Source organism: Gavialis gangeticus, unplaced genomic scaffold (assembly GCF_001723915.1).
Source record: "Gavialis gangeticus isolate Ggan-Ray unplaced genomic scaffold, GavGan_comp1, whole genome shotgun sequence".
Classification (NCBI taxonomy): domain Eukaryota; kingdom Metazoa; phylum Chordata; order Crocodylia; family Gavialidae; genus Gavialis; species Gavialis gangeticus.
The window spans coordinates 6,520,962-6,534,548 of record NW_017729001.1 but is presented as its reverse complement, the minus strand read 5'-3'; the positions used below and the strand labels follow the sequence as shown (position 1 = coordinate 6,534,548).

General features: G+C 49.5%; 1 protein-coding gene across 1 annotated transcript in view; it reads right to left on the bottom strand.

Annotated features, from left to right (window-relative positions):
* Positions 1-722: 722 nt before the first annotated feature.
* Positions 723-13,587, bottom strand: part of LOC109290319 — a 52,816-nt gene continuing 39,951 nt past the window's right edge. Inside the window, exon 8 of the mRNA XM_019506763.1 lies at positions 723-983. Within this exon, the coding sequence (XP_019362308.1) occupies positions 879-983 (105 nt within the window). The 3' untranslated portion in view covers positions 723-878. The remainder of the gene's footprint in view (positions 984-13,587) is intronic.

The window sequence follows — 13,587 nt, the reverse complement described above, 5'->3', positions numbered from 1 at the left end:
CGATTCATTGATTCTATGATTCTATGATAATGTGGGGAGAAAATCGCTGGAAAGGCACTAAAAAGTCAGTTACTTCACACCAAGCAAAATTATTGCCCCACTCAAATGCACTGCTACAGATGTACTAAAGGAACTAGATTTTGCCATGCTTCCTCTATGCATCCTGTAAGGGCACTGCCCTTCCTAATATTCCTGGAGTAGAGCTTCACTGCAGGTGCTACGGGGGGGCGGGGCATGTCTACACATGCAATTAATGCAAAGCAATAAACTCCAGAGTTTATTGCTCCAATGTATTGCTCCTGGGATCACCGTTGGAACATGCACCCAGGACCACAGTACATTGAGCCGGGTCGGAGCAGCCCTATCTGGTAGAGGTTCCCAGGAGTCAGCCTGCCAGCCTAGGGCTGCTCTCCCCTGGCACAATGTGCTCTAGAGGGGTTGGCTGGGACACAAGGGTGCTCCAGTGTGGGACTAGCCAGCAGGCAGCCCCCCACACTGGAGCACCCTTGTGCCCCAACGAGCCATGTCAGCATCTCCATGTGCACTGCTGCAGAGTGAAAATCTCCGCAGAAGGATAGTATTTATATTTGCAAGTACTATCCTGCTGCAGAATTAATTAGTTTACTCCAGCCCAATTGCCCTGCATGTGAAGACACTGAAATGTTTCCTGTAGAGCTAATTAATCAAATCCACAGTAAACGTCTCATGTAGACACAGCCGAACTGTATGCAAGACGTGCCTATAAATAATTAGTGTTAGTTTCAGGAAGTTGTGTTCCCTTCCTTCTTGGCCCAACCCCAACTTCAACTTCCTTCTGGGCCCATCCCTTTTGTACGTGCTATTTTGGTTTTCATCCCTACTTATTGAATCAGGAGCCATCATACCTGCCGCAGTTTGGCAATGGATTCCTCCAGGATCACCTTGTTGGCAGTGAGTACCTCCACTGTGGGGGCTGCTCTGGACCATGCAGAGCTTGGGTGGAGCCGCAGCAAATAAACAAGCAGGATCCAACTGTCAGCTCAGAATGAAGTACTGGTCAAAACCTGCTGGGAAGGGCAAATGATGCCCACAGTGCAGACACGTTCACAAGTACAAGGGGTCCCATAACCCCTTCTGTGCTCAAAATCACATGCAGGCAGACACCGTGTGCCTTCCCCCATCCTGCCAGCAAGAACAGACTTTAACCACAGGTATGCAGCCCTGGCTGACTTGTTTGTGAAGTTCCCCTCTCCCTTCTTTATGGCATGTACCTTCTGCCACTGAAACCAAAAACAGCTTTTCCACTGAGCTCAAGAACAGCAGGCTCTGTGTCACTGTAAGAACCATTCTGCTTTGATTCCTGGTGCATCAGTAGAGTGGAGAGCTGTTACTGTCAGTCAGCTCTTACTGTCAGTGTTAGACAGCTATACCCTTTACAGGAGAGATCGAGTGGACAAAAGGGGCGGGGGCATAGCTCTCTGTGTCAAGGAAAGCTATGTGTCCCTGCAAGCTGACATTGGCACCCAGGAGGGAGAATTGGAGACCCTCTGGCTTAAAATCCGTGGGGAACATGGCATAGAGGACACAATGGTGGGAGTCTATTACAGACCTCCTACTCAGGATCAAGAGCTTGACCAGGAGTTCACAAGGGAATTGGCTGAGGCTGCACACTCCCAGTGCATGGCTGTCATGGGAGACTTCAACTACCCTGACATCTTGTGGGAAGAGTGCTCGGCCAAATCTGAGCGGTCACAAAGCTTTCTCTCATGTGTGGATGAGTTGTATCTGACACAAGAAGTCTATGCGCCAATGAGAGGTAAAGCACTGCTCGACCTGGTACTGGCAATGGGGGATGACTTAATCAGTGACCTAATGATCAAAGGGAAGCTGGGTGACAGCAACCATGAGCTGATCACCTTCACCATCCACCGTAAAGCTGGCAAGTCAGTCAGCAATACAGAAGTCTTCAACTTCAGGAAAGCTGACTTTGACGAGCTCAAGAGGCTTGTTGGCAAGGCCCTCAGGGACCATGATCCAAAGGGGAGGGGAGTACAGGAAGAGTGGTTGCTCGTCAAGGGAGCAATCCTGGATGCAAAAGCAAAGTCTGTTCCATCTTGAAGTAAAGGCAGCAAAAGGGCACAGCAGCCCCTTTGGCTCTACAGGGAACTAGTGGACCTCCTGCGTCTAAAAAGAAAGACCTACGAAGGTTGGAGGACTGGATCCACCTCCAAGGAGGAATACTCTGAACTGGTCCAGACCTGCAGGGAGCAAATCAGGAAAGCCAAGGCTGTGACAGAACTCCAGCTAGCTACAGGTATCAAGGACAATAAAAAGACCTTTTTTAGATATGTGGGGAGCCAGGGGAAAAGCAAGGGCAACATTGGACCCCTGCTAAACCAGATGGACAACTGACAACCGATGCCCAGGAAAAAGCCAACTTACTAAATGGGTACTTTGCATCGGTGTTCACCAGTCCCATGGGACGCCCCTCCCCATTACAGGACGGGAACGCCTGGGTGAGGGGGATTCCTTGCCCTCCATCAACGCTGACCTTGTGAAGGAACACCTTGAGAGGCTGGACACCTTCAAGTCAGCTGGCCCTGACAGTTTACACCCCAGGGTACTCAAGGAGCTGGGAAGCATCATAGCTCCGCCCCGGCATGGATCTTCAAGAGGTCCTGGTGCTTTGGTGTAGTACCCGAAGATTAGAAGGCCAATGTGGTGCCTATCTTTAAGAAAGGGAGGAAAGTGGATCTGGCAAACTACAGGCCCATCAGCCTGACCTCTATCCCAGGGAAAGTCTTAGAAAAGATTATCAAAGAGGCCATTCTTAACAGACTGGCCAATGGCAACATCCTGAGGGATAGCTAGCATGGGTCTGTTGCGGGTAGGTCTTGCTTGACCAATCTTATTTCCTTTTACGACCAGGTGACCTATCACCTGGACAAGGGAGAAGAGATTGATGTCATATCTCGACTTGAAAAAAGCCTTCGATCTGGTATCCCATGATCATCTTTTGGCAAAACTGTCCAAGTGCGGCCTTGGCTTCACCACGATCCACTGGCTGCGGAATTGGCTCCATGGTTGGACCCAGAGGGTGGTGGTTGATGGAAATCAATCATCGTGGTGCCCTGTGACCAGTGGGGTCCCCCAAGGCTCTTTCCTTGGGCCAACACTATTCAGTATCTTCATTAATGATGTGGATATTGGTGTCAGAAGAGGATTGGCCAAGTTCACTGATGACACCGAACTTTGGGGTAAAGCATCCATACCTGAAGACTGGAGGGCGATCCAGGCTGACCATGACAGTCTCAGAAAATGCGCGGACGGGAACCTGATGACGTTTAACATTGAAAAATGCAAGTTTCTCCACCTCGGGAAGAAAAACCCGCAGCACGCTTATAGGCTCGGCAGCGCTACACTGGCTAGCACTACGGACGAAAAGGACTTGGGGGTCATGACTGACCACAAGATAAACATGAGCCTTCAATGTGGTGCTGTGGCTAGTAAAGCAAGCAAAATGCTAGCCTGCATCCATAGATGCTTCTCGAGCAAATGCCAGGATGTCATTCTCCCATTGTGCTCGGCCTTGGTGAGGCCGTTGCTGGACTACTGCATCCAGTTTTGGGCTCCACAATTCAAAAAGGATATGGAGAAACTCGAAAGAGCCCAGAGGAGAGCCACACACATGATCAGAGGTCAGGAAAACAGACTGTATGATGAGAAGCTGAGAGCTATGGGTCTCTTCAGCCTAGAAAAGCGCAGGCTCAGGGGTGATCTGGTGGCCACCTATAAGTTTATCGGGGTGCTCACCAGGATACGAGGGAACTTCTGTTCACCGGAGCGCCCCAAGAGGTGACAAGATCAAATTGTCACAAACTCCTCCGTGACCATTTCAGGCTAAATGTAAGGAAGAAATTCTTTACTGTCTGAGCTCCCAAGGCCTGGAATAGACTGCCGCTAGAGGTGATTCAAGCACCTACTTTGAACGCCTTCAAGAGAAATTTGGATCTCTGTCTTGCTGGGATCCTATGACCCCTGCTGACATCATGCCCCTGGGGCAGGGGGCTGGACCTGATGACCTTCCAAGGTCCCTTCCAGCCCTACTGTCTATGAAATCTCTGAAGCCCTTTGAGAAACCTAAGCATATGGAAAGACATGCACATGAAGCACTACAAATCCTGCCCTAATATGAATGTCTAATTCAGTACTATATACACATTCAGGCCCCATCCTTGATGAAGAACTTCATAAAGTGCTAGAGCTGTTGCTCTGGTGCTACTCCGTAGCCAGAGGTTTTGCAAGGAGGCATCCCAGAATGTCTCTCAGCCTCTGGGCCGTGATTTCTTCCCAGAGCTTTGTGGATAATTGACTCCATGCTTCCTGCCACTGCAGGGCTGATCAGTTTAATCTCAGGAGGTTGCCCAAGTTCCATGTGCACTGCATTCCCAGTGGGAGCAGAGAATACCTTGGTAAACATGTTGACAATTGCCTGAAGGTCTGCTTCTGAATGAGCACAGACTACATCATGAGAGTACTGGAACTCAGTGATTGAGGTCAGGGTAGTCTTAGTTATGATGATTACTTTTGGTTGGTATCCCCCACAGTGCTTCTTGGCTAACACAGTCAAAGGCTTTCATGAGGTCAAAGAAGGATACGTAGAGAGGTTTATGTTATTCCTGGCATGTTATGCTATTTACCTGCAGTAAGTGAGCTATGAAGATCATGTCAGTTGTGCCTCTTGATGCCCTAAACCCACACTGAAATTCTGGGTGGAGCTCTTCAGCAAGTGAAAGGAGATGGTTCAGGAGGGTTCTCACAATGATCTTTCCTGTGGTGAACAGCAAGGCGATCCCTCTGTAGCTTCCACAGTTGGACTTGTCTCCTTTCTTGAAGACTGTCACAATCATGGTCTCCCTGAGGTCACCTAGGATTTCCTCATCATTCCTCATCATTAATATGACGGCATGGAGCTGTGACGTGAGCTTCTCTCCCCCTTGCCTGAAGATTTCAGTGGGGATTCCATCAGCTCCAGATGCCTTGTTATTCTTCATCTACTTAGTGGCTTTCCTCACCTTATCAAGGGATGGAGGGATTCCAAGATTGTCTCTGACAGGGTGCTGCAGGATGGAGTTGAGAACACTCTCATCAACAACAGTGTCCTGGGACACAAGAATACTCACCGGCAACTAGGAAAACAGCACGTGGAGGGCAGAACACAGAACCCGCGTGGCTCGTCAGCCGCCTGTTTATACAGCTGCAGCTGGCCGGCTCAGCTAAAAATGACGGCGCACACTGCAGAGCCAGCAGGAGGAGGGAGAGTGCTGCTGCTGAGGTCCCTGCAGCAGAGACGAGCGCAGGCACAGGACCCGGAGAGCAGGAACGGCCAGGACAGAAGTGAGGAGGAGGAAGAGGAGCATCTCGGCGATGCTGCAGACAAGGCGGCAGTTGGACGCCAGGATCACCACAGAGGGATGGCAGAAGGCACTCTGAGAGAGATCTGACCCAAGGGAGAGGGACGGTGAGGAGTCCAGGGAGAATTGCCACTGGAGGGAACATTGCCGCTGGATCGGGAGGTGCCTTAGAGTAGGCAGGGAACTGGGTGCCTAAGGGGATGAGGCAGCCAGTGTCCCGATGAAATGCGGGAGGGTAGTTAAAGGGGCAGTAAGCCCAGTTTTGTGTTTTGGGCTTCCTTTTCCTTTCTTGTTGATTTTGGTTCTACCCCAGGCCCAAGGGGTACAGGAGGGTAGCCGACCCACTCTGTGGGCCAGATAGTGTTGGGAGGGGCCCAAGCAGGACCCGGTAGGGGGTCCTAGGAGCAAGACACCGACCAGCTTGTTGCCACTACACAGGAGGCGTGATGCCAGGGTGTAGGGGTGGCAGAGCCCCGAGAATAACCGCCAGGAGGAACCTTAGGGCCAACGAGCATGCCTGATGAACGGCCCCGGACATTGAGGTCATCAAGTCGTGACAGGTGAGCACGGGGTCAAGGATTCAGGCAGAAGTCACCAGCTCAGGCAGAGGCGCAAGTCCAAGAGGTGTGTAACATCAATCACCCGAGCGAGAGCAGCGCGAGAGCGGCTAGTTGAGTTCCGGCAGCAACAAACAGTCCTGGTTGAGAAGGTCTTCAAAATACTCCTTCCAACTGGCATTGATGGCTCCCCTTTCCTTGATTAGGTTTCCTCCCTCCTTAGGTCTCAAGGGGGTTGGTCCCTGAGTGATTGAACTACAGATGGCGGCATTGGTGGCATAGAAAAACCTGTGCCTCTCATAGATGTCAGTGAGGTGTTGAATTTCCTTCACCTTGTCTTCCCACCATCTGTTCTTCACATCGTGGGTCCTCCTTTGGACCTCTGCCTTGGCTTGCTGGAGATTCAATTTCTTTTTTTTTTGGAGTTGACATAATTCTGCCAAACACAAAACACCTTGTGTTTGCAGTTAACCAACCCTTGGATCTCCTAGTCGTTCTCATCAAATCAATCTTGATGTTTCTTGGTAAAGAATCCAAGTGTCTTTTTCCATGCACTGATTACAGCATACTTGAAAGCATCCTAAGTGCCGCTGACATTTTTCAACTGTTGTTGATTGGAATTTACCAGTTTTTCATTGAGGTGCTGATGGAAGAGGTCTCGCTTGATTGGGTCCTTGAGTCCTTCGACACTGATCTTCTGTCGGCATTACTTCTGCTGCAGCTGTCATTTGGGAGCCAGTCTGAGTGACTATACTGAGAAAATGAGTTGGTGATTGGTCCAGCAATCATCAGCTCCTAGGATAGCTCTAGTGATAAGGACATGTTTGTGACCCCAGGCATGAACAATCACATAGTCAATCAGGTGCCAATGCTTAGATCACGGGTATTGCCATAATGGTTTGTGCATGTTTTTCTGGTGGAATAGGGTGTTGGTGACCGTGAGTCCATGTTCTGTACATTTGGTCAAGGGGAGGATGCTGCTGAAGTTGACCTTTCCTACTCCTTCCTTGCCAAAAGTTCTGTTCCAGAGGTTTGAATCCCTTCTGACTCTGGCATTGAAATCACTGAGAGCAATAAGTCTTTCTCCTTTCGGAACATCAGAAAGAATTTGGTCAAGATTGGCATATAATTCCTCCTTGGTTTCACTGACAGTGTCAAGAGTCAGGGTATATGCACCGATGACAGTGACATATTGGCTCCCTGCCACTTTAAGATGAAGAGTTATGAGGCACCCATTAATTCTTATAGGTAACTCATTTAGTTTGTTTATGACTTCATTCCTGATGGTAAAACCAACTCTGTGGAGTCAGCATTCTCCTTTCTATTTACCCTTCCAGAAGGTATAGCTGCCTCCATGTTCTATTAGCTGCCCATGTCCCACTCACCGGGTCTCACTCAGTGCAGTAATGTTGATGTTGTGTCACCTGAGTTCTTGAGCCATGATTGTGGTGTGGTGTGCTGGGCATTCACTATTAGGATTGTCCATGAGGATCCTGATGTTCTAGGTCCCAAAATTGATTGTGTGTCTTTGTTGATTTTGATCACAATAAAGGCGCTCCCACTGGAGGCGGTTATCCAGTCAGGAAGAAGGTAGACAAACTATGTTTAGGGCACCTTTTCTAGCCCCCTCTCCATGTACGGTGAGCAGAGCAGATCCTGAAGAGGGCAGCTTAGTGACAATTACAGCTGCTGAATCGCACTCCTGCCTTATCCAATGGCTAGATGATCTTCTTCTAACTGCTGCCTCACCATCCAGCTCCCATTGCCACTAGCCAGTCACCACAGGGCTTGAAAAATGCACTGCAAAAGCCATAAGCTGGTCCCATCATTTGAGGTAAGCCACTAACAAGAGGATGCCCATGACCATGGACAAACAGTTGGCAATTATCATTGGGAAGCTGGCATCTCCTGACAGCCTCTGGTTTGTTGCCAACATTTTTAGCATTAGCAAGCTCACAGCTGGAGGTGCACTGCACCATTTAGAAGGTGCTAGTGTCATGCTTCCTCTGCCTTTCCAACCTGCAGGAGGTGGTAGCTGGGTTTGCTCAGATGGAGTCACCAAACTGTATTAGGGCCACTGATTGCACCCACATTCCCATCCTCTGTCCAGGTCACTGAGGCTTCAATATATTATAGTTGCAAGGATTATTTCTCCATCTTGCTTCAGGGTGTCATGAATGGTTTACCCACCTAACCACCAGGTGGGCAAGCAAGATTCACAACATCAACGACTTCAGGATCCCTAGCTTAGTGCCCCTGATGATACACGTAGCATCTGCTCTTGGCACTCCCAGCATACCAGGGTGACTGCACCCCATCCGCTGCCCAGATTCTGGCCTACCAGCTCCTCCCATGGCTCATGAAACCCTATACTGGTCACTTCACTGCCAGGAAAGAGCTGTTCAATTACCAGCTGAGCAGTTGCTGGATAACTGTGAAGCATCTTTGAACACCTTAAGAGGGGCAAGAACTTCCTGACAGCTTGGACGCTAGAGGTCCAGAGGCTCTCCAGCTGGTACCAGCCCCCAAACACTAAGCCTGTGAAGTATCATGATCATCGGGGTGTTTTCAAGCTGGATGAGAGGAAGGCACTTATGTGTCAACCCCAAACAAAGGACTGCAGAGGACTTCTCCTTTACTGAACCAAAAAGAACCTTTTATTCAACATTCAAACACTATGTACTGTGCTCTTGAAACAAACTGCTTTGTAAACAGGGTAGGGTGGGAGGAGGTGGTTACTTGCAATGGAGGAAGGGAAAAGGATGGTGGAGTGCTTCCTAGAAGTGATCAACAAGCAGTCTTGCCCTCCCAATGTGGGCTTACTCAGTCTCTGAGAACAGGGAGAGGTCCTTGGGAGTGAGTGACAGGACAGCACACAACTCTTTGTGTGAAGGGATCAAAGGGGTGGAGTCCCACACTATGCTGCTTTCCAATGAGAAGAACTAACTGAGACCCTGCAAGGTCAAGAGATGCTGCTCCTGATCCCACACCTGGAGTCCTCCAGGAATAAAACTGTCCAGGTGTTCCTTCCTGTGTTGGAGACTTTGTGGCCTCACAATGCAGAGGACCAATGGGGTGTTTAGTAAAGCCAGATAAAAGAGGATGGGATAGAAAAGATAGAGAAGAGAGCTGGAAAAGTCCTCAAGCACCAAGGTTTGGTATGGTCAAGACAGCAGGAGAAAGGTCTGGGCATGGGATGGTGGATACTGTGACTACAAGGCAAAGAAATAGGGGAAGCAGGAGCTGTCTGGGCCATGAAGTCTTCCCCAGAGTAGGGGGTGAAGGGGTCTGAGACTATGGTAAGAAACAGCCCAAGATGAGGATACAGGAGTTGGTGGTGCATAGTTCTGCGACGAGTGGGTTCAACATGGGCATAGAGGGAAAAAGTGGAGCCTCCCAGTTGCGAGTAGTTATAAGGGACTTCTTTGTCTCCCTCTCCTTGTAGAGATTCTCCATTTGCATGTCCAGAGTGTGCCTTATCATGCCAACAGCCTCATGCTGGTTGCACTATTCCACCATGCTTGGAAGATAGCCAAGTGCCTGGCTTGAGAGATCCCACACCCATATTGGTGGTACTCCACTCCTGCAAGCCAGTCCTCTGCTGCCAAAGCTCTCTTCTTATTTCTTCCTTCCACTTCTTCCTACTCATCCTCCTTGCTACTCTTTGAACTGCAGTCTCAGTCTGTGTCCTTGCATCCTAAATAGCAGTGTGTCCAGGAGCTTCCATGGCTATAGGCTTGGAACCTAGAATGATAATATATAGACAGAGCTGTTGTAAAAGTCATGTGATTTGTTGATAAATAATGACCCCTCTCCCCCAACAAAAGGGTTCTTAACTCCATATCAGGAGTTTCCTCACACTTGCTACAAGGTCTTGAGATGATAAGTATAATAAGTCCTTAGGCTTCTGTCTGGGTAACTCCCAGGATGGGATGACCTTGGGGTGTGGAGTCAAGTTAAGGAAGGCATCCCTCTCTGGGGTTGCTATGAGACATTTCCCTGGAATTTCCAGGTGATGTGCTTGAGAGATGGATAGAGACCATGATTGGCCACCAAATCCCGATGTTCCCAACAGTCTCCCCAGTTTGCAGGCATGACCTTTGTCTATGTCCCAAGTGCGAAGCAGGATATGCTGTGTCTGCTGGAGGCCCCTACTACCTACACTGTTCTATGCTGCAGGAGATGGTCCTGCCTCATAAGCTTGTCTCTTGGAAAGGCAGTGAATTATAGGGGCTCTCAGGAGTGAAAGGGTTTGCCTTTCAATGTAGAACCAAAGCAGCATGATCACCTCCCAAGAAGGTACATGTGCTTTTCCCTGGAGGACTGGGTTATCATACAGTGCTCTATTGACTCCTTCCTGGAATGCAGAGTTCACCAGTTTACCCTCAACCCCCTGCTGCCCTCAGAGATGATTCATTACTTGCAGGGAATTGCCCTCCAAGATACCTTGGTTCACTCTCCACAAGGTCTTTCCTCCAAAGCTGGCCCTCTCTGCAACTGTAGTCCTCCCCCAGTGAAACTGCATGGAAATGCTTGTGTTAGAACCTGGATCACCAACCTTGCACCACACATGCTGTGATCACTGCAGTTCTCAAGAGGCTGCTGCACCATGCCCCTCCCCCTGCCTCCCTGGTGACCTTCTCAAGCTGTAGCTTGCAACCTTTCCCTGGGAAAATGATGAGGACTTGGTGACTAAGTGAACTGACCACAAAGAAGTGTGTCATGCACTGGCCCACTGCTGCTTACTTTCTGTGAAGAGGGCAGTTGGGTAATTGGTCAGGTAATTGGCTGCTTCTGATTTATGCATAGTTAACATTTTTGGAGACAGCCAAGTGGCAGGGCAAGCCAAATGTCAGGGCAGGAAGAGGTGAATGGCAAGGCTGTCTACAGTCTCTGGAGCAAGCACTGCCCTTTTTTAAATGTTTTCTCCTTACTCAAAGCAGCTGCTTTGCTTTTGCACCAGCAAAAACACACAATTGTTTGGCCAAAAGATCTGTGTGTTTTGCACGCTTGATTCTGTGCCCTGTGAGGTTCTCAGGGGCCATGGGCTACAAGTCAAGGAGGCATGGAGAAATTGCTGTATGTCAGGAACATGAATCCTTGTTTCAATGGCCAGTGATCATGGGAGGGAAAGAACCACAGGAGGCTGGGAAAGAATGGCTAAGGGGTTTGTGATGGTTCTGTCAAACCTTCATAGAAGCATACCATATTCAATCCCACAAATGTGGGATGACACTGAGGCAAGAAAGGACAGTCAGAGGGAAGAGGAAGCTGGGCAAGGGAAGGTTACGGTGTTCCTGTTTGCAAGCAGCTGCCCTGGGAGAGGAACAAAAGAGGAATTAGGGAAAGGCTGGCAGGGTCAGTCCAGTCTGCAGACAGCTACTGTGGGAGTGAAATCATAGGGTTGGAAGGAATCTCAGGGTCAGCCTGTCCTCAAAGAAGTGGTAGAAACACAAGGGAAGGGACTCTGGGGCTGGAGGAAAAATAAGTTGCACTGCAATGTTAACCCCTATGTTGCAAAAAAGAATGGAGTGTTTAATCACATGCAGCAACAGAATTACCTGAGAACTGACTGAAAGCCCTAAAACAGCAGTCTCCTAATGTCATAGGAGAAATTTCCAGAGTAATTCCACTATGTTTCCCACCTCCAGCAGACACAGGGCAGTCACCTCTGTGGTTCATGAAAGGGATGGAATGGAGAGGTGTGAATCCACAAATCTGCCTGAGACCTACAATCAGCTGCCCTCCCCACTCTTCAGCAGACCACGATGGGATCTGCTAGCACTCCACAGTCCTCATAGCCTCAGAGACAATCACACCTCAAAGGCTGACTGTGACCACTCTACCCTCTACTCTGGCAAGTATAAGGCCCCCCCATCTTCCCAAGGTTTGGCCTTACCAGAAATCAGAGACCTGACAGTAGACAACTATGACCCAGCCATGCCCCAGGGCTTTCTCAAAACAAGCTTTGTGGTGACTTTAGCCATTTTGAGGGAGGGAAGGGGGTTAGTGATGCTGTCAGAGTGAGTGTCCCATTACTCACCAATGGGTTCAACGGTGTTCCCTCTGTGTAGGTATGAGGATGAGGGCAGGGTGGTCCGGAGTGATAGAGATAGGGGGATCGTGACGGATGATGTTAGGATGTTATGGTACGATGATGGCAGGATGGTCAGCTGTGAGGATGGTGGCGTAGACAAGTATGATTCTGGCAGGTTGGTTGGCTTGGTCCTCCACAAAGTCAGTGCCATCCAAGCTGTTGTGTCTCAAGAGCTAGTGCATCTCTTGCTCCATGGTTCTTGGTTCAGGAGGAGGAACTCCCTAGGATGCTCCTGTCCCTTCTGTATTGCATCTAGGCAAGGGGTTTGGTCTGGAACCTCCTCAAAGTCCCTCAGAGCTATGACACTGCTCTCATCAAACATGTACACTCCACAGAGAGAGACAAAACATAGCACCAGGGAGTCCTCACTAGCCAACATGCACAGCTTCTTGTTAGTAAGGGCATGTCACCCGTCAAGCACCCAAACCATGGCATCATGAGTTTTTGTGTACTGCACCTGCAATGCCTTATCTTCAATCTGGCACTGATGCCAACCCTTTTTGTGCCTATGAGCTGCATGATTTGTTCCTACACAGTGGGTGCATTTACACACAATTAATGCTCCTGAATTTTCTGCGCAGAAAATTCAGGTGCATTGAATTGCATCTGGACACATGTCTAAACATTCACCTGGGTCAGGAGCAAACTGAGCCTGACAGAAGCAGCTTACTCCAGGACTGCTTCTGCACCGTTCTGCCCCCTGCAGCAGCCAGGGGAAGCTCCAGGCTCCCCAGGGTGCAAGCCCCAGGCTGGCAAGGGCGCTGGCCAAGATGCATGAGGCGGGAGTGTGGCAAAAAGCCACCTTGGTTTCTCCCCAAAAATCTCTGCCCTGTGACACTGACACTATGATTTAAATCTCTGTGCTGTGACCATTCAATTAGGATGGGCCCAGCACACAGGGGACCACACCCTCAGCCTCTCTCTTTAGGGAACTTGAGCTGGCTGCATTCTTGAGGGAGGGAGGAAACCTGCTCCCTCTGCTTACGTGATTGGTACCTGGGTGAGGGGCATCTACCTGGGGAGCTGGAATCTGCCCGGTAACAGGTGATGCATTTCAAACTGGTTGGCTGACAGCCAACTGGGGCTGACCTCCACTGGCCCAGGTGAATGAGGTCACAGGGGCTATATAAGTTAGGACGGGGAAGGAGGCGGTCTCACCGGCCATGAGGTGACGCAGCAGCCAGGCAGGGGACACAGAGAAGCCTTAACATTTGAAACTGGCTCTCTCCCCACAAACTCACGAGCTAGGAACCGCCTACCTCCAAAGGGAAACTTCACCTGCCTTTGGAAGATGCTTGTGAGTAAGCTACTCAATCTGATTAGATATTTAGCTGGCAGTAACACAGATGCATAATAAAAAGGCTACCAAAGCCAGACTCTTTGCTCTTTAGGATTTCTAAGATATTGCTCAATCCTGTACCCTAGTTTACCCTACCCCTTGTAATCAATAAAGTTCTCCTTTTTGACTGGCGTGGGAGACTTATTGAGGGGTGGGTCTAAATTATGCCTAAGAGACCCCTTAGGTCTGCAGACTAAGGGA